This window comes from Phoenix dactylifera, chromosome 1 (assembly GCF_009389715.1).
Source record: "Phoenix dactylifera cultivar Barhee BC4 chromosome 1, palm_55x_up_171113_PBpolish2nd_filt_p, whole genome shotgun sequence".
In the NCBI taxonomy this organism is placed as follows: domain Eukaryota; kingdom Viridiplantae; phylum Streptophyta; class Magnoliopsida; order Arecales; family Arecaceae; genus Phoenix; species Phoenix dactylifera.
The window spans coordinates 12,193,207-12,214,134 of record NC_052392.1 but is presented as its reverse complement, the minus strand read 5'-3'; the positions used below and the strand labels follow the sequence as shown (position 1 = coordinate 12,214,134).

The following is a 20,928-nucleotide window of genomic DNA, read 5'->3' as shown; positions in this document are numbered from 1 at the left end:
ATTAATTTTAAATTAAAATAACTAAAATATTTTTAATGGATAGATGTGCAAAAAAATATATTTATAAGACGATCATAATGAAGAATAAAAAAATAATTTTAAATTTTTATTTTATTTTTAATTAAAATAAATATGATTTTTATTAATGATGTTAGAAGAATCATTATATTTGGAACATTTGTGCAAAAACAGGTCAAGAATCTCTGATCTCAACCTGGTATATTAACGGTGCTCCAGCTCCAATTTCCTCGATTGCTCTCTAAACTTTCAGTCGAATCTCTGATCTCAACCTGGTGTTCCAGGCAATCAGGGTTGTAGTTATTTAAATTGGCATGATCTGCCTACAAGATGAACAGCAGAAAGGGATCATTAATGGCTCATCCAGTGTAATAGGAAGCATCAGCGTAAGCTCTAGAGCAGCCAAGCAAACAGGAAGCACTTGACCCCACGTATACTGGCTTCTTAGATGGTTGCGAGTGCATTTTGACTTTAGGTTGGAATCTCAAAGCCCAACTCATCTTAAATGACTCGCCTTAATGGTGGTTTATGGAGGGGTTTTGAGGTCCATGCCAATGGAGTCTCAGGTTGAATGCATTGTTGGCATATTAAGGGATCTTTAAAGGATAGATATGTATGAGGGGGATTCAATTCAATGTTTTGGCCCTTTTGGGGACTGAGATCATGTAAGGAGAGTTCATGTACTTACGTAATTTTGTAGTGAAGTATCCACGTAATGAGAATCAAATTGTCAGCCAACTTACCTTTTCTCTTTTAGGGATTCACCGATGCAAGAGTTGAGGTCGAATAATTTAATTGAGAGATATATGAACTGCACAAATGAATGTATTAAAAGAAATTGCACATTAATAAATATGTCACAATCACTTGAACATAAAAAAGTGAAGTAAAATCAGTTCAACTCACATCAAATGAACAGCAGTAAGTTATCTCAATTGAATTGAAATCCATTGAACTGAAACAGAAACGTACAACATCAGAACATTTACACGGCCATATTACACTCAATCGAAAATAGAAACTGAAACGGTAACAAACTCAGATACCTCCAGAATTCACAAGAGTTTATGGTTCACTGACACATTGAGGCTGCTCAATTAACAATGTGTCCAAAAAATACTTCACATATACCTGGTAGCAAGCTTAAATACATAGTACACTCAAACTGAAGCTGAAACTGAAATGGTGACAAATTTAATCACGTACTGAATTTACTAGATTCACTGAGACCATTCAATTTACAGTGCATCCAAGCAGTGCTTCATATGTATCTGGTAACTACAAATACCAAGTTTAGAGGTCCATGAATTCATTATCCTCAATTCAGCCACTTCTCCCATTATTACCACGCCAGAAGGATCTGAGAGGAAATTGCGATAACCACGACCCAGATCCTGATGCAACAGCTCTGGCCCCCTCCATCTCCGCAATATCTTCACGCCAAAACTTGATAACATGGAGGCTCTCCTCCTCAGTCGACCTCTGGACAATGATTCGAGATGCATACCCCTTTTCTCTCATTGAACGGCAAATCTGGGAAGGATTGTTGGCTGTGAGGGTGACCATATAAAGCCAACCCTCACCTGAAAGCAGCTCATCTACAACAGGAAGGATCCTGTCTATCACCTTGCGTCATTCTCTCCTCCAGCCCAAGAAGCAGTTATCCCATCACAGCCAACTTCTTCTTCAGGTGTTGGCACATAAGGAGGATTAACCACCACCACATCTATCATACCAGCAAGGCGTTTGTGAAGCCCGGAAGCAATATTTGTGGTCATTATCTCTGCATGTACACTGTGAGCTTCAAGTGTCGCACGAGTCACCTCCACAGCATGTGGGTTGATGTCAGTTGCAAAATAATGGACTCCAGAGTTTTCTTCCCCAAGCATGAGGGCCAAAGATGTGATCACATAGCCACTCCCGCAGCCCACTTCCATGCATAACCTTGGCCTGTGCTGCAACAAATTTGCTCTATCAGCTAGAAGAGCATCCACTAGGGCAAATGAGTCATCACATGGCTCATACACCTCAGGGTGGCAGCTGAGGAGTCGAATCTGAGCAGTTTTGTATAACGACTCTGATGAAACCTACCAAGAATAACAGTTTCAGTTTCAGAAATCAGTTCAAAGGCGAAATTCACAAATAACATCCATTTTCTATTCCATAACTAAATGGTCCAAATAATTCAAGTATCCCAATCCTTCCCCTCCCTGCCATGAGGCATGATGTTACTGGTTCTAGCTTACAGTTCTGCTGCTCAACTTGCATTTTGTGGGAAAACTAGAGGATCCGATATCTATACCATAGTCCATGGCAGCTATCCAGCATAAGAACCTAGCCAAATAAATAGATGCCCCATATTAGAACGGCAAAATTCTTACATGATGGACAGAACCTGAATGATGCGGAACAGATAATTTAAGGAAGAAAATAAGAAGGGAAAGGAGGAGAGGGGAGTTCTGGAGTCCACCAGATGCCAAAGCAACGTTTTTTTTTTTAATCAAAATACTCTCCAACTACAACAATAGACATGGGGGTTCCATATATAGCCCCTATGCAACTACCCATGATTCCCACAAATGATCATATAACTACCCATGATCCCCACAACATCATGGTTCACTACAATAGCTAAATACAGTCATAACAAGCCAGCAACTAACAAAAGACGAAAATACATAATAAATAAACGAAAATACACAAAAAAATAAAACTAAGGCGGCCAAAGTGCTATGTACGCCGGCGACGCCTATACACATGCTGGAAACGGTGGTCTGTGTCCCCACCAACTCCCCTCAGCTGAGAAAAGTTCGCCTCTGGCGAAACGGATGTCTGGTAATGCTCCAACAGGTCTGAAGCAAGTCGCTGGAGCTCATTTCTGCTAATCCAGGTATCATCTGACGGAGGTCGACCATGCCATCTGACCAGATATCGCTGATAACCACCGTTCTGCGTACTGACAATCTGATCGTCCAAAATCTGTTCCATTGTGTCTGTGATCTGCGGAGAAAAAGGTACAGGAGGCAAGACAGGAGTAGGAGATATGGTCTCAAAGTTGGATGTGAGGTCAGTGTCAGGTTCATTGAATGGGTCTGCAGGAATAGTTGTCGGACCTCGGTAGGCAACTAAGTCTTCTACATTAAAAACTGGATTAATCCCAAAATCACTTGGAATATCCACCACATATGCATTAGATCCAACCCGTTTCAGAATTTTGTATGGACGCATACTTCGGGCGTGCAATTTCCTAACGGCTCCTGATGGAAACCGTTCAGGTCTGATTCTGATCATTACATCATCACCCACTCGAAATTCTTGATAACGTCGACGTAAGTCAACAGCCATTTTATATCTCACATTATTGATTTCAATTTTCTTATTAATCTCTTTATGTAAATTTTGCATGTGTTGCGCAAAGGACTCAGCGGTCTCAGAGATTCTATTGTTAGGTGCTACTGGGATAAGATCAACAGGTTTTCGCGGAACATAGCCTAAGACAATTTCGAAAGGGCTCAAACCAGAGGTCCTGCTCACAGAGCTATTGTAGGCGAATTCAGCTGTGGATAGGAGAAGATCCCAATTACCCGGGTGGTCACCCACTAAACATCGTAGAAGGTTTCCTAGGCTACGGTTGACCACCTCAGTTTACCCATCTGTCTGAGGGTGATAGGCTGTGGAATATTTAAGCTTTGTACCCATAAAATTCCAGAGGATCTTCCAAAAATAACTAACAAATTTGACATCTCTATCAGTCACTATCTATTTTGGAAGCCCGTGGAGCCTAACAACCTCATCAAAGATGATCCTTGCAACTTTGGAGGCGTCAGAAGTCTTGGAAGTGGGCAGAAAATGTGCCATCTTAGAGAACCGATCCACTACCACGAGAATGGAATCATGCTTACTTCTAGTCTTTGGCAACCCTAGCACAAAAACCATACTAATGTCCTGCCAAGGATGATCTGGGACAGGAAGGGGGGTATGTAAGCCAGTATTTTGTTTGCGCTGTTTGGATAGATGACAAGTACGACACTGACTAACAATTTTTGCAACGTTCCGTTTTAAACTAGGCCAATAAAATCTTTGTTCGACCATATCAATGGTCTTATTTCTACCAAAATGGCCAGCTATTCCTCCCACATGGAGTTCCCAAACAAGAAAATCTCTAAGGGATGTTTGAGGGATACACAACTTGTTTCCTCGGAACACGAAAGCATCAATCACAAGATAGTCACTATTATCCCTGGTGTGACTTTCTAACACACTAGCATAGATCTCAGCGAAGTCTGGAAAAGTTGCATAATCGGCAATCATACGATCAAATCCAGTAACCTTTATACTTACTGACAAAAGTAATGCTACACGTCGGCTTAGGGCATCAGCTGCCTTGTTGTCAATTTCTGCTTTATGACATAACACGAAGGTGTATTCTTGAAGAAATTCAGCCCACTTTCCGTGTCGTGAACTCAATCGTTTCTGAAAATTCAAATACCTCAAAGCTTCATGATCGGAATATAATACGAACTCTTGAGGTAACAAATAGTGACGCCAGTGACGCAGCGCTTGTACAACTGCATAAAATTCTTTGTCATAGATGGAATATTTTCGTTTGGCATCATTCAGCTTCTCACTAAAGTATGCGATAGGATATTTTTCTTGGCTTAAGACACCACCTATACCTATACCAGATGCATCACAAGAGACTTCAAAAACTTTAGTAAAATCTGAGAGGCGCATTACCGGAGCTTCAGTCATTTTAGTCTTGATCTCTTGGAATACCCTTGAAGCCGCAACGATCCAACGAAATTCACCTTTCCGGATACAATCCGTAATCGGTGTAGTGATCGTACTAAAATTCTTGATGAACCTCCTATAAAAGGTGGCTAGGCCGTGGAAGCTTCGCACCTCAAATAATGTAGTAGGCTCGGACCATTCAAGAATAGCTTGGACTTTCTGTGGGTCTGCTGAAACACCCTCAGAAGACACAACAAATCCTAAGAAGATTACACGATCAGTCATAAATGAACACTTCTTAAGGTTCGCATATAGGCTTTCTTTCCTTAGTGAATTGCAGACCAAACGTAGGTGTTCAAGGTGTTGTTCCTTGTTTTTGCTATAAATTAAGATATCATCAAAATAGACTACAAGGAATTTTCCCATGAAAGGTCTTAGCACTTGGGTTATAATTCGCATAAATGTGCTAGATGCATTTGTCAACCCAAAGGGCATGACTAGCCACTCGTATAATCCATCCTTGGTTTTGAAAGCTGTTTTCCATTCATCACCAGGGCGGATACGGATTTGGTGGTAACCACTCTTAAGGTCAATTTTGGAGAAGATAGTGGCACCTGCCATCATGTCAAGCATGTCATCCAATCGTGGTATTGGAAATCGATATTTAACCGTTATCTTATTGATTGCCCTGCTATCTACACACATTCTCCAAGTGCCATCTTTTTTGGGTGTTAGAAGTACAGGCACTGCACACGGGCTAAGACTCTCTCGGATGAACCTCTTTTGGAGTAGTTCATCAACTTGCCGTTTCAATTCAGCGTGTTCAATCGGATTGAGTTTATAATGAGGCAAGTTCGGGAGAGTCGCCCCTGGGACCAAATCTATGGCGTGCTGAATGTCACGCATAGGGGGAAGCTCATCAGGAAGGTCCTCAGGAAAGAGATCCTTAAATTCTTCCAGAACATGATGAACTTCTTTCGGAAAATCTATTTGAAAATCAGGAACTTCTTTGGATACTAACACAATGACTGGATTCTTGGGCTGCTGCTTTCTCAAATTCCTTAGGACTAATGATTTGAAGGCACTTTTCAACCTTCACATCCTTCTTTCCAGCAATAGAAGGCCTAGGAGGCAAAGGGTTTAGTCGAATTTTCTTTCCTTGGTGAACAAAAGAACAGGAATTGGATTTGCCATAAATGGTCACATCCAAATCATAAAGCCACGATCTACCAAGGATGATGTGTCCAACGTCCATGGGAATAATATCACACCAGACCTTATCATTATATTCAGAAAAGTTGATTTGGACTAGACAACGCTCAGTGACTGGTATAGCGGTTTTATCCACCCAAGACACATTATAAGGGTTAGGATGAGGCACTGTCTTTAACTGTAGCTTCTTGACAGTTCTTGTGGATACAACGTTGACACTACTCCCACTGTCAATGATAACCTTACAGCTATGTTCGCCACATTTGATATAGGTGTGAAATATGGATCGACGCCTCCAGTCATCATCTTCTTGCTTAGGTTGTGTAAGAACACACCTAACTACGCCTAAAGGGGTGGAACCCTCAAGTGAGCCGGGTTCCTTACCTTCATCTGACTCTTCAGGGTCTATCTCTGGTTCATGGACCAACTCATCCTCTTCATCATTTCTATTTTCTTCGATGACCAGTGTTTTCTTAGTAGGACATTGACTAGCTCTATGCCCAAAACCAAAATATCTGTAACACTGATCTCGAGAAATTTTGGGTGGTTCACTTAAAATTCCCTTAGTCTTTTGATCATTAATTTTTGGAGATTCTGTCGCTTGATTTCTAATATTAGGCTTACTCCAAGTGTTAGTTTGACTACCGTGGGTGAACTTATGATTGGCCTCCTTAAGATCAAATCGCCTAAAAGTTGTCTTATTAGTATAACGCTCGATGTCTTGGACAAGTTGATAGGCATGTTCTAATGAATTGACCTCGTGTAGAATAAGCTCTTTTTGTAAATCATCTCGCAATCCGGACCTAAATCTAGAAAGGGTCAATTCCACACTCTCGCGTGCATCGCATCGCATGAAGAACTCATCAAAGCGAGCGATGTACTCAGACACATGTTTGTTTCCTTGAATCAGTCGTTGCCACTGATCTAACAGGCGACTCTTATAGGATGTTGGGAGATATTTTTCTTTTAACTTTTCCTTCATTTCATCCCATTGTACCACAGGGGGTTGCCTAGCTCTAGCAAGCATATTTTCTATTGTGTTCCAATGCAACTTTGCAGGACCAGTGAGCTTCATTTTTGCAAAACGAACTCTGCGATCTTCAGATAGATTATACCATTCAAAGTAATGGTCCATATCAGCGAGCCAGTCAATGAAGACTTTTGGGTCGAGACGACCATCATAACTTGGTGCATCGAATCCTAATACTGCGCATTACATGCTCATCTGGTGTCTCACGCGCTCTTAGATAGTCCCTTTGGTGTTGTTGCCTAAGGCCTCTGGGGCGGGGCGGTTCAAACTCACCAAGTTCAGACTCTCCATCGTTGTGAGTAACTTGGAGGTTGGTGATTGAATTTTCAGCCAAAGTCAAGCGGATATTCAGCCTAGTTTCAAGGTCAGTGATCCTTGCCCCTAATCTGGTTTCTAATGCTGCTATGGCATCTAACGCCTGTTGGTTTGGGTTGGTAGACATCTCATGTGAGTAGGATGTACCACTGCGAGTTGTCATGCTCTAGAATACGAAAATCCTAGATATAAAAATAGCTTTCAGATTAAAATTAACAATTTTGACTAAAAGGCTTATGTCAGAGTCTTGGTTGCTCTCGAATTTGCACAGGTGATAACTAAATATCAGGACCTTAGATATTGCTAACCTTGGTCTGGGTCATGCAAAATCTTCGCAGGTTAATCTAACGAAAGTGGGGTCCTTCAAATTGATTTGGGTTTCACCAGATTCAAGTAAAATTTCCTAGTTGCCTTTTGAGGATTTGAAAATAATTTGTAAGGCTCAATATGTATTTTCAAGGGGCATAGGCTATTACAAAATTAAGGTCCTATCTCAAACCGACAACATGAAGTGAAAACAATAATAATCTAAAGATAAACTAGTTTATAGGGAAAGCCTGAAAAATTATTTAAAGGAAAGATACCTTTTCTTACAGATCTGAGTCAGTGGATGAGTTTGGATGTCAGAGTGTAGGATGCAGAACCGGAGCCTGACGATTTGTAGAAGATGCTGCTGGAAGACGGTCGACTGCGGGTATCGTTGTGGAAGCCCAACTCACTGCAGGATCTAGATCCAAGTACAGGGGCCTGAAAGCTAGGCCCGCAAGACAATGGGCCAGAGGATCAACTAGGCTCGCGTGACAACGGGCCAAACACTGGGCCGGCCCGCTCGCCCGAAAGCAGGAAATTTAGAAGGGACCCGAAGCTTCTGGAATAGCTTCAGATCCCTCTGAGCAATGGGGAAAAGGGCTGAGGGAGACAGGGGGGGCGAAGAGAGGAGCGGTGTCGGAGGGTGGCGATCTTCGTTTTGGGGAGCGAAGGAAACGGCGAGGGCGGACGATGGAGTCGGCAACGGAGGTGGAGGTGGTGGCGCGGGGGAAAGAGAGGTCTCGGTGAGATGGGAGGGAGAAGGAAAAAAAAAGATTAGGGTTTGAGGGATAAGGTATGGGAGAGAGAAGGGTCTTAGTGAGCTGAGAGGGAGAAGAAATGGGGTGAACTCGAGGGTTGGTGGAGGGTGGAGGCAACGGAGAAGATGAAGGGGGGTGGCGGTGTGACCGAGGCAACGGTGTGTGCGGTCGCGGAGGTGAGCGGCGTCGGCGAACGAGAATGGCCTGGCGGCGGAAAGGAGAGGCGGCTCGGCGGCAGCAAAGGGGAACGCAGCGACCTGCCGGCGGCGGCCCTGTGGACGGCCGATCGTGAAGAAGAAGAGGTACTCTTTTCTTTTCCTTTTTTTTTTTGACTAACTTGTGCGACTCACGTGCGATGGAACACGTGGGCCTCACGTGGGTTGGGGCACATGCAACTCATGTGCAACTCCTTTTTTTTTTTTGCGGATTCGGGCTGATGAACTGGTAACAGGTGAGGGACTTACCCGCTAACTGGTGTTTCTTCAACCTCCCGACGGTTTCGGGAGGTGGTTCCGGACTCTGCGGCTATTACTGCAGGGTGGAACCTGTGGCTTGCGGTGGTGGACGACGGCCGGCCACCCGCTCCGAACACTATTCCTCTTTCCAGATCTCTTCTCTGTGAATGGGGTCTGCGGCTGCTACGGTAGATCTGCGAGACAGAGACGAAAAAAGGGAAGCGATGCTCCTCTTTTTGGTAAAGCGAACTGCGCGTGGCCCTTCCACACGCTCCGGCGTCCGTGGTGGTCGGGGTACAGCGTAGATCTCGTGCGCCCACCTGAACCCAAGAATCCGGCGCTGCTCCGCCATACACAGGGTGGAACTTCTGTGGGAGTTTCGGGAACAGAGGAAACAGCAAAGGATTTTTTTTTTTTTGTAGTTTGTCCCACTGCACTCCAGAAAATGGCAGAGAAAGGGATGGGGAGGGAAATAGACGGACAAGATCAGGGCGTTGGCACAGAGGCAAACCCTGGCTGGCTCTGATACCAAACTGATGCGGAACAGATAATTTAAGGAAGAAAATAAGGGAAAGGAGGAGAGGGGAGTTCTGGAGTCCACCAGATGCCAAAGCAACATTTTTTTTTAATCAAAATACTCTCCAACTACAACAATAGACATGGGGGTTCCATATATAGCCCCTATGCAACTACCCATGATTCCCACAAATGATCATGTAACCCCCCATGATCCCCACAACATCATGGTTCACTACAATAGCTAAATACAGTCATAACAAGCCAGCAACTAACAAAAGATGAAAATACATAATAAATAAACGAAAATACATAAGAAAATAAAACTAGGGCGGCCAAAGTGCTATGCACGCCGGCGACGCCTATACACATGCTGGAAACGGTGGTCTGTGTCCCCACCACTGAATGCATCAAAATTAATGCATATTTACTTCTCATTTCATTGCTTTATTTCAAACATAGCGAAAATCAATAAGGTGTAAAAAATACTTGATGCAAATGAGCCCAAAAGAATAATAACCGTACCAATCGGTACTATACCGTACCAAGTGTACCATACCAATACTGGTACCGAATCTGTATGTAGTCTTGTACCGTACCGATACTCAATACATCTCGCCATTTCGTACCATGCCGCATGCCAACACTGTAATATGATGGTACTAGTACAAGATCCAGTACCAAGATGGCAAACCTTGCTATATAGTGTATGATACTTGCTATGATGAGTTATGACAAAAGAGGAAAAAATTCTATTTACACATTAGAGAGCTTAACAACAATAAAACTAGGAAGAATGTAACATCAGCACATAAGAAAAGTAGTTTTAGTAAAACATGACATTTTTGGGATAAGTATGCATTCGCACCATCAGGTGACTTGAATCACAAGTTTAGAGAGATTTGACAAGAATGTCCAACAGAAAAGCACTGAAACAAGCAAAGAACCAATAAACTGGAAAATCATTAAGAGAAATTGGATTATTTCAGCTATATAACATCCCATGCTACTTGCCGATAAGAATAGTGGTGATGAACAAAATTGCACCAACCATTAACAATGGTGATTGCTTAAGAGCCACAGGATTGTGATTACACAGACAAGTATGGCGATATGCTGTCATACTAAAGTGAAAGTTGGTTTGGTTTTATGCAGTGTTTTACTGTATCAATGGTGTACCATAATGGTTGTATAACTTTAGAGAACATGCAGGAAAAAAAAAAACTAGCAGCAGACGGCTGCAACCCACCATAAGTAAGATTTTCAAAAGATGATAATTGCAGGATCTCAACCACAAATTTGTATATCTGGATCTTGCATGTTTGAGAAAAGAATAAAAGAAAATATATTTTTATAAAAAGGTTGAGAGTTGGAATGCATGGCATTGTAAAATTGGTACATACTTCAGGACTGAAGAAAGTCAGAATTAGAGATAAAATCAAACCAGTTACAAGATATTCTCATAATTGATTGGACTCGCACGGGGAAAACAAAAACTACTACATCCGACCAAGTTCCTTCTTTGTCGTAGTGATAAAACTGCTATGAGCTGCATGGAGAAACTTGTCTCCACTGAACAACATTTCAGAGCTCCAACGCATACGTTCATCTCCATCAAGGATTTAGCATTAGCTAAGCAAAATGTGAAAGTTAGACACCCTAGCTTCCTTTTATATAGACATATATCCATTGATATTACTAGCAGAAGAATGAAGTACCAACATATTGTCTTTTCAAGCTTTATGAATGTTCTTCTGCCTAACTCTAACTTGAAAATTTTACGGTATTGTGTTTCTAGATAATAATATTTTGGTCGCCGCAGTAGCTGATGTCATGAGCATATAGCATGTAAAACACTTCAATCATCCTCAAATGAATGGTCAACATCATCATTTTAAACCAGCTTTTTTGCCCTCTAGCGACATAACTGGTCATGGCACCCTTCTAAAACTGTGGCAAGTGGACCCTCTTTCTCCACTACCGGGTCATGTCAGGTATGGGGTAGAGCAATCAAATACCTATTTTATGCTATTACCAATATACTAAGAACTCGTTTGGTTCGTGGAAAAATTTGTTTCTCATTAGAATGTTTTTTTTAGAAAGCTGATGCTTGGGTCTATGATACCTGAAAAAGTGATTTTTGCATATTTGGTTGATCATAAAAAAGTGGCACATTCCAGAGTGGCTTATATTTGGTTGAGCATCTACTTTTCGGAAAATGTTGTATAAAATACCTATTATGCCCTTAATAAAAGGAAAAACTTTACCCCATTCTATTTAAAAGCTTAAGGGCACTTTTAAAAAAAAAGATTAGCCCGATTCCCAACCAGTGGAAATTGAATTTTTTCATGTCCTACATGAGTTTTTCTTTTCTATGAAATGTAGGAATCTTATTCCCATAGGAAAGCTATTTTTTCATCTCTCTCCTTAGAAAACTCCAACCAAACATGAAGTATTTCTTCATATTCCTGTTGACCCCACTTTCCCCCCTCCTCTTCCCCAAATCAAACAAGTTCTAAAAGGCAAATGGTGGGCACCCATGGTGGACATTCTATACCCAACGCGGGCTATTAAGACATTAATATTTTCTAAGGATCAACTAGCCAATATTTCACATGAGCCTGATGCAAAAAATACCAAGAAAAACTATCAATCACGAAGCATAATTTAATGTAAAAATCATCACGCCTACATCCATACAATGTGGGCAACCACTATCAACTCAAACAAGTTAGCTCTCCGATGCACCATAGTGGGATAAGAAATGAGAAATAAGAACAACATATTGAACATTGATACAAGATAAGGAGTGCCGGGAAAAAAAAATAACGGTTATATCAGCATATAACGAATTCACGATAAGCATAACATATGAGCATTTCACCATCTAATTTAAGGTTCAGTCATTCAATGACAAAGTAGCAAAACTAGTAATTAACAAATTAAACTGTTACTTTTTTTAGAATAACTTTTTATTAATTTTATTATTGAGTTCAGTAACTGTTTTGAACCAAGTAGTCGTATTTCCCATCGAAATTAAAACAATAGCAGAGAGAAATGCTAAAAGCTTAAAATATAGCAAGCTAAATGCAAACTTTGAAAAGACCAATCCATAAAGTCCTCTGTTTCTTCTCTTTTTTTCTATCTCCTTCCTCATCTTTTTTTCCCTCTCCTCTTTATAACTTCCTGTGAGTGTGGGCTTGTGACCAGATGCACTGGTGATAGGAATCAGCAGAAAACAAGAGAACGGAGGGGGAATCAGCATTGAGCAGAGAAAGGGGGAAAAAGAAAGAAAAAAGAAATTAAAGCAGAGAAAAAAACAGGGGAAAAATAGAGGGTGATTTTGATGTGCTATAACAAGACTATGAGAGTCAATGACTGATTACTTCGCAATCTGCTGTTATTTGTTTTGCCATAACAGAAGGGAACAAGGGAATGAAACAGTTTTGATCTGCTGCCGCAATGAGTTGAAACCAGACACCGCATGTTTTTGGGCAAGAAAAGGAAAAGAAGCAAGGATATCTCGCCTCCTCTGCTTTGGCTCAGAATCTGGTCCGTAGAAAGGTTAAGGAGAGGGAGGAGGCAAGCAAAAGGAAAGAAGCAAGATTCACCGTCTCGGTACCGGACTCCGTACCGGTGCCTTACTAGCACAGTATTAGTACGGTACGGTACGAAATTTTTTTGGCGTAACGAGTATCAGTACGCCACCCGTACCGGATACGGGTACCGAACCGGTATGTACGTCCCATATCATTCGGTTCGGACCGGTACGGCGTACCATTCCGAAGAAGAGTATTTGTTACTTTTTAAGAGGGAAAGAGAGGAAGAAACAAAAAAAAAAAAACTTACTTGTACGCCAGCAATGGAGGTCTGGTATTGATTGGTCGCAGAACCCCTTCTTCCTCCTTCCCTTTTTCTTTCTCTATTTCCATATGTCAACTAGGACTTGAAAAGAGACAACTGATGCACATTGACAAACAGACTAATCTTTTTATGATAGACCTCAAGCCAACCAATTGAGCCATCTGGTTCACTTAAAAGCGATCCCCATTTTACTACTGGAAGCATATGCTATATCACCTGATACAGCAGCACCACATCGGGTTTTACCCTCTATATAGGCTGCCCCATACCTGGCTGCCATGCCAGGCAACCATGGACCAAGGCATGGTGGTTTAGGCCCAAAATTAGCATGGTAACCACCACGGCAGTCATCATGACTATTTTTTCAGAACAATGGCTATTACTAATATAAGCAATGTTCACAAAATCAGCAAGTCGAACATTTTCGTTTGATCTCTTACATGTGCTGCAATTATCCATCCAGTGACTCCTTAATATAAAGTTACGCATGTGATCATTTGTCTAACACTTTGTGGATGGAAATCCTTTGTGTTTATTCTTTAATGATTTTATAATTCATCTGAGTATTAAACCACAGAAAACCGATGACATAAATCATGTAATAGATGATCTTGGTAATTTTTCTTTTTGATCCCTTATTGCTAATGCTGATATATAATTTTAGGCAACGCACTTCTTTTTGCCTACCCATACTGCATATCCAGTATGAATCTCTTCTCAACTTAAATACCTATTCTCCGTGTGTGTCTTGTATTCCTAAACTACAACAAAAAATGCAGTTAAGTTCATTTTCACTTGATCAGTTTCAGTGTTATCTTCAGTGATACCTCCGCTGTTGAGAAGAATCTAATGCCAAGCTCCCATCAAGGGGATCCAAATTATCTTTCCAGTCTCAGAGATTATGCTCAGTATAATTGTCCAACTTCTCCATCAACTTCAGCTTTTCTTCAGACATGGCAACTTTATCTTAATTATGCTGCTCATACTGCTCCCAAATAAAGTCAAAATCAAAGCATCTTAAAATAACCTTTATGTTGAAATCACCTTTTCCTTTGTTTGGCAAACTCCCGATATCCATCATTGGTTTCCTATCTTTAGTTTGTTGATAAGAGTATCTCCTTTGATTGACTCTATTTTCTCTAATCAAAATCCAGGCATTTTTTTTTGGTTTTCTGATATGATTACATATATGGGTTGCATCTGATCAGGTCCAGGTGGTCCAATCAAAATGTGTCCTATTATGCATGTAAGATCGATATGAAAGCTCAGGTCTCAGTTGTTGACAGCGATACCTAAATCATGGCCCATAGGCCTATACTCTGAATATGGCTCAAGAGACTCAAAGAAGAGTTTGAGAGAATTACGAAAATCTAGAAACCACTCAAACTTGTGCCAGCACATCCCTGATTCAAACTAGGTTCAAATTGACCAAAATATACCTATTCCCATGTAATTTCAGCATAAATTTGCACAGCAGTCAAACAAATGGCTATTACTCTCTACCATAAAGTTGAAATCTTGCATTCACTAAAAAGCATTAGATTCTTGACTCAGCGCCCTTTTAAATGAGTACCATATCGCCAATGCTATGGCAAATGCAATTTTTTGAGAAATTTTGGAAGTGTGATGCAAGTGTCAAGTGGACTGATCTGGTCAGGGCACGTGACACCAGTGTTCAGCAGGGAATCTACTAAAAACTTATTGAAGCCATGAGAAGACCAATGAAATTAATGATGATTTTGAGGGCGTCCTGAAAACTGGGGCATTATAAGACGTAGATATCTTAATTATTCTGAGGAACAGCCCAAATGGGGCATTTACAACACCAAACTCAGGGTAAACAAAAAACTGAAACAGACAGAAAAATTAAAAATTACAAATAAAAATAAAGAATAAAAATGAAAAGTAGAAAATATGAGACTATGATAAAAGTAGAAATGAAAATATAATAGTATACATAACCACCAAAAACTTTAGTTCAGATGGTACATTCTCTTGCTTGATAACCAAGATATCAAGGTTCCGATTCTAGATAGTCTCGGGCTCCCCTTTCGACCCCTGATTAATTAACTTTCTCGGTTTTGCAAGCAGTGGTTCAGCCTACACAGGGGCCTATGCTCTGACCTAGGTGAAATGGGGTGGGATAGCATAGCAGGTGGGGATTATCCCGTCCTGGTCTCAAAAAAGCCAAAGAAAATACAACAGTATGTAAAACAGAAAAACAAAAACAAAGAATATAAAAGAACATACACGGAACAAGAAAAAAATAAAAAATGAACTAAACAATTGAAAAAATAAAACCAATTCATGAAAGACTAAATCATAAAAAAAATAGCCAACATGGAGAGTATTATAAACCTGAAAATGCAGAACAGATTTAAAAGTACAAATTAAAAAAATAGAAAAAAGGAATTAAGGCATAATCACAAAACTCAAATGATCAAACTATAAGTAAAACAAAAAAATTTTACAAAATATAATGTAAGAAAATAGAAATATATAAAAAAAAAACAAAAGTAATAGTCTGGAAGTTTACTAGAATTAGAAGCTAGAAGACAAAATACACAAAATACAAAAATGGAAAATACATATTAGCAAAGTTATAATAGACAAAAACAACTAAAATAACACAACAAACACATCAAGGAATCTAAAGAAAAAAACTAAAGGACAAAACTAAACATAAAAACAGAACACACAAACCAAATTATGTAGAACTAGATATGCAAAGTAAAAGGAACAAACTGAAAATTACTAAATCAATAAACCAAAATAAAATAAATCAAAACAAAAGTAGAACATATAAGATTGCAAATACAAAATGCATGAAAAACACATAAGAGAGATTAAAACAATATCACTGAAGGTAAAGAGATGTAGCAGAGTGAGTAACGAAGAAAATCTAAAGTGAAATATATATAAAAATATAAAGAAAAAAAATAACAATAACAAAAATTAGAAAAGGCATAACATACTGTTGACAATAGATTGACTCTAAGATATATAAAAAAAGTAAAATAGAACATACACAAGTGAATCTATGGAAAAATTAAACTAAAAGTACAAAACAAAGATAAAACAGGAAAGAAAGTAAAAAAGAGCTGAAAGATAAAAATAGAAGATTCAAACCAAAGTATGAAGAACTAAAAGTGCAAAGTAGAGGTACATATACAAAACAAAACAAAATAAACTTAAAATGGAAAATAAAACATATATAGACTGTATGAATTGAAAATAGTAAATGGATGAAAAGTACAAATAAAAAAAGAAAAATAATAAAAATTAGAAGAATACAGGAAAAGCTAAAAGTTCCATAGAAAAAGTACAACGAATAATATAGAATAAAGAAATGTTAAGTAAACAAAATATGAGAATGAACAAAGTAAAGACATATAAAAAAGAAGAGGAAACATTGAGTCTTTTCTTTTCTTTTTTTTTTCTGACACTCCTAACTGCGTGATGCAAGCAACAGGGACCACTAATCTGATCCAATAAGCCCTGTGAATTGCATCCACGGTCTTTACATAATACACATTTCACAACACGAGCTGACTTAGACTGTAAGGTTATTCTTGCGGCTTGTTTATGTTTGCTCAAATATCTCCTTACACTTTTATTACTTAATTGAACCACAGTAATCCATTGTTAACTGATGGAACCAGCACAGTAGGAGTTTCCTTTTTCATGTTAAATAATTTCTCGTTCCTCTTATTCAATCTTTGGTGAAGCTCTTTGTTTACGAATTGATCATATGAAACATCATCCTTCCAGGTTGCTAAAATTACCATCATCTTAATCAATAAATTTTGGTGGAATTCTGCCTTATCATCTAGATATGGATGATGTGCTCTAAGAAGCCCTAGTATTTCGCTGCAAAGAAAACGATACATTGGCCTGTGTTTGGGAAAATGTAAACTAAATCTCTTTCCCTCTCTGAAAAGTACAGATATATTGTAGTTTTTCACAGCTTTACAACCAAAATTGCTTTCATTATCCCACTTATCCATCATAAAAATTAGCACAAAGCACAATTTGCAGAAGTTGTTAGATGTTATTCGCAGCCCCCATTAGTGTGCATAGCACAGTTGAAAGCACTTCAAGTACTTGCTAGCTAAACTACATTATATCCCATGACAATCCTAACATGACTCCCAAAGCTGTAGATTTTCATCAAAACTGTGTTTGATAGTTAATAGAAATATCTAATTCAAGATTTAAATAGAAACTATTTCTTGATAAAAAATCTCTGCGGGATTGTGTCAAATGGAAATTGCACATGATTGAGAAGATAATATAGAGAAAAGGAGGATCGTAGAGTAATTGGAAATTATATATTTGCCAAACAAACCACTTCAATATTATTATTTTAACAAAGACAAGAAGTAAAAAAACTAATGGTGGTATTGGATTAAAAAATTGAAAAGGATAAAATTGAGTTCACTATGCACTTGAGCTTGCTTCAAATCCGAGCTGGCGAATGAAAAATTACTGGAATGGACTTAGAAAAATGGGAAAAGGGTCATAGATCCACTTGCGGGTCAAATTTGAAACATGAGAAACCACAGATCCGTGTTACTTACCCACATTGCTTGAAGAACTAACATGAATGAGTAAAGAACAATGGCATGCATGTTTTATGTAGGATTTGCCAAAATTCCACTAGTTGGCAAATGATTGGATAAATTACACTAGCAGAAAATGGGGGTTATAGTTCAATGGTGCTTTATATATCAAGCATGTTGTGAGATTTCAATCTTGAACTAAAACCTATCCTTAGATTACATTCACAATAATGACGTGGAGGTTAGTTAGAACAAGGTTTTTTTTTGGGGGGTACAACGGCGGCTCACACCTGGCGAGTGTGAATGCGACCAACAAAATCAGAAAACAAAAGACTGTCTAAGGCCTCTGGCAGTGACGTGTGGTCCACCCAGACGAATCCTCCCGCATGGTGGAACAAGGTTTTAAGTTTCCGCCAAAACCAATCCAATTTGGGTTCGAAACCTAATCGAAACTGAATGGATTTTTCGATTTCAGTCAGTTTCGGTCCAGTTTTGCTAGTTTCGGCCAAATCCAATCAAAACTGCTATTTTTATTATTTTTATTTAACAAGTTAATATGGCTAATATTTTCTAAATTGAGCAATATTATTCAATTACACATTTATCTAAGGCTTTGTTTATCAAATTTGTGTTAGTGGTTATTATATTAGGTAAGATGCATTATGAAATAATGAAACAAAAAGAATTCTTATTTATATGGGTTTTTCTTGCTTACATGTATTACTCAATTGAAATTGAATGCAGCATGCTTAGATGATTCCTTTTGGGGGGCCTAGATGGGTTATTAATATGGAATAGGATGAAATATTCTTAGTCGGATGTTTTATTGCCTAGATGAGTTCCTCAAATGAAATAAAACAAAATATGCTTAGATGGGTTTAAAAAGAAATAGTGAAACATGTACTGGGAAAATTTTAATATAATCCAAAAAAAAAGAGAAAATACAGGATATTTACAAAAAATAGAGAAATGTGTAGGTAGATTACAAAAATTTGCTAAGATGGTAGGAAAATATAATACATTTATAGTGAGTGGAAAGTTTAGTACATGTTCAAAATATAATTTAATTTTAGCTTGAAACTAGCATTACATGAAAACTTAAGATCCTAAATAACTTAGAACACAATAAAATAATATGAAAAAAATTGTCTTAAATTATAATTATTTTTCTTATTTTTTTCACTCTTTTGGTATTTTTATTACTTTTTTGACCAAACATCCAAAACTCAAAACTAGAGGAGGAACCAATAGTATCACCTAGTTCTTTGTTGTATCAATTTGTGGACTTAGAATGCACAATCAATGTATTCTGGATACAATACATACATGCTGCCAGTACAATCAATGTACCCGAAAACACAACCCCGATAAATGCATGTTTATATGAGTGTATAATTCTAGTAGGTTATAAAATCAAGGAACTTACTTGATAAATGATTGAATTATGCTTAAGTTTACAGCTATAAATCAAGTGATATCCAAAATTCTGTTTAGTAATGGCATCATGCTGAGTATTGGAAATGAATGTTCTCCAGCACCTACTCATGGAAGTTAAAAAAACAAGCTGGCATATCTTCCCTAGTAGATGTATATCGTGATCGCAAAAAGGGTTTGAAATACAACCATCGAACTTAAGGTATGGTATAACTAATATATAAGGGTACCAGATTATCCAAATCTTGAACATATAAACAACTTCCAAGACGTATGATGGACCAAATGTAAATCTACATTTAATAGATCCCAAGAAATAGGGCATACCAATTTTTAGTCTTCGAGACGATCACATGAGTTTTTTTTAATGCACTGCCAAGCCCCTGAAAAGTTCAATCAGATTGAATAATAGTCACCAAGATGCCTCTGAACCTATATACAAAGGCAAAGTTATGTACGGGTCATCTTTAAGTTTAAACAACAAAACATTAAAAAGAAAACTTTAAACCCTAATTGCCATAAATAAAATTGGAAAGCCTACATGTAAACTGTAAAATCAGGGCAACAGACAATTTATTGCCTAAAAGGAAGTTGGCAACCCCAATGACAATCCAATCCTTATCCATTATCTAGTTCTTAAAAGAATTCCAGGTTGATTAATATTACCTCGATATGTGCTATATAATTTATTTCCGTGATATCATACATTACATCATCTACAGGTCAATCTATAGGTTGTTGCCTGCATTGATGGCTATCAATAAAAATCAAACAAATCCTTATCTACCAGACCCTGTAAACATTTACTTCTTGATAGGTTTCTCCTATTTTTTGCGATTGATGGGAGGTTAAGCCTCAATTGCAGACAAAAGTTACAACCTAAACAATCAGCAGAGATGAAGGAAAAAAGAAAAACAAACAGCATCATCTGCAGAGAAATAAGAGGCTTGTTTAGCACCAGCTGACCAATCAGCTGATTGTTTGGCTGCTCTAAACATGGGAGCAGCCTGAAAAAATTGGAGATACATTCCAAGATGTCAGATATCTGTAAGCAAAGGCCATGACGAAGCACGATAGGGTTATATTTTAATTAAAAAATCTCAAATAAAAGATTAGATAATATGGCTCACGAGGGTTTCGCGAGATATCAAAGTTTGGCAAGTAAGAGTCAATTAAGTCCTGTCGAAAATTTTTAAAACGGAACCAGATTTTTTTTTCCTTCCAAAACATTATTTAGAGAGAGAGAGAGAGAGAGAGAGAGAGAGAGAGAGAGAGAGAGAGAGAGAGATTTTAAAAATAAAAAAATAAAGTGCATTGAGATCTTGCTACAGAAAACCCTAGATTTCTAACAAAGACAAGCCTTAATGAAGATTTAAAGCAAGAAACTAACAATAGACATCAAAACCAAGACATCGTCCCAAGAGATTGCTTTGAGAGTAGACAAGGAAAAGAAAGAAAGAAAGAAAAGATTTGAGTGCATCGAGATCTTGCTACACAAACCCTAGGCTTCTTTACCTCTTAGTCCGCCAAAAAACGGGAGATAGGATGCCAGAAGGTTCGGCCATTCCCCGACAAGATCGCCCTTTCTCCAGGGATGGAAGGCAAGATCGGCGGAGAAACAGAAGACTGCAGATGGGGGCGTCGGTTCTCTCCTCGCCGGTGGCCGCGCGGCGGAGGTCTGGATAACAAGCAAGAGGATCAGCAACCCGCCTTGGGGCGATAAT

General features: G+C 38.8%; 1 protein-coding gene and 1 pseudogene across 1 annotated transcript; both read right to left on the bottom strand.

The window, feature by feature from the left end:
* Window positions 1–930: 930 nt before the first annotated feature.
* LOC120103785 lies at window positions 931–20,928 on the bottom strand (annotated as a pseudogene).
* Window positions 2,749–3,363, bottom strand: LOC120104756. Its single transcript, XM_039116593.1, has one exon. The coding sequence runs from the start codon at window positions 3,361–3,363 to the stop codon at window positions 2,749–2,751; it is 615 nt and encodes a 204-aa protein (XP_038972521.1).

What these genes read in the sequence shown, in the direction of transcription:
- LOC120104756 (XM_039116593.1), bottom strand. Translation starts at nt 3,363, where the DNA reads ATGGCTGTTGACTTACGTCGACGTTATCAAGAATTTCGAGTGGGTGAT.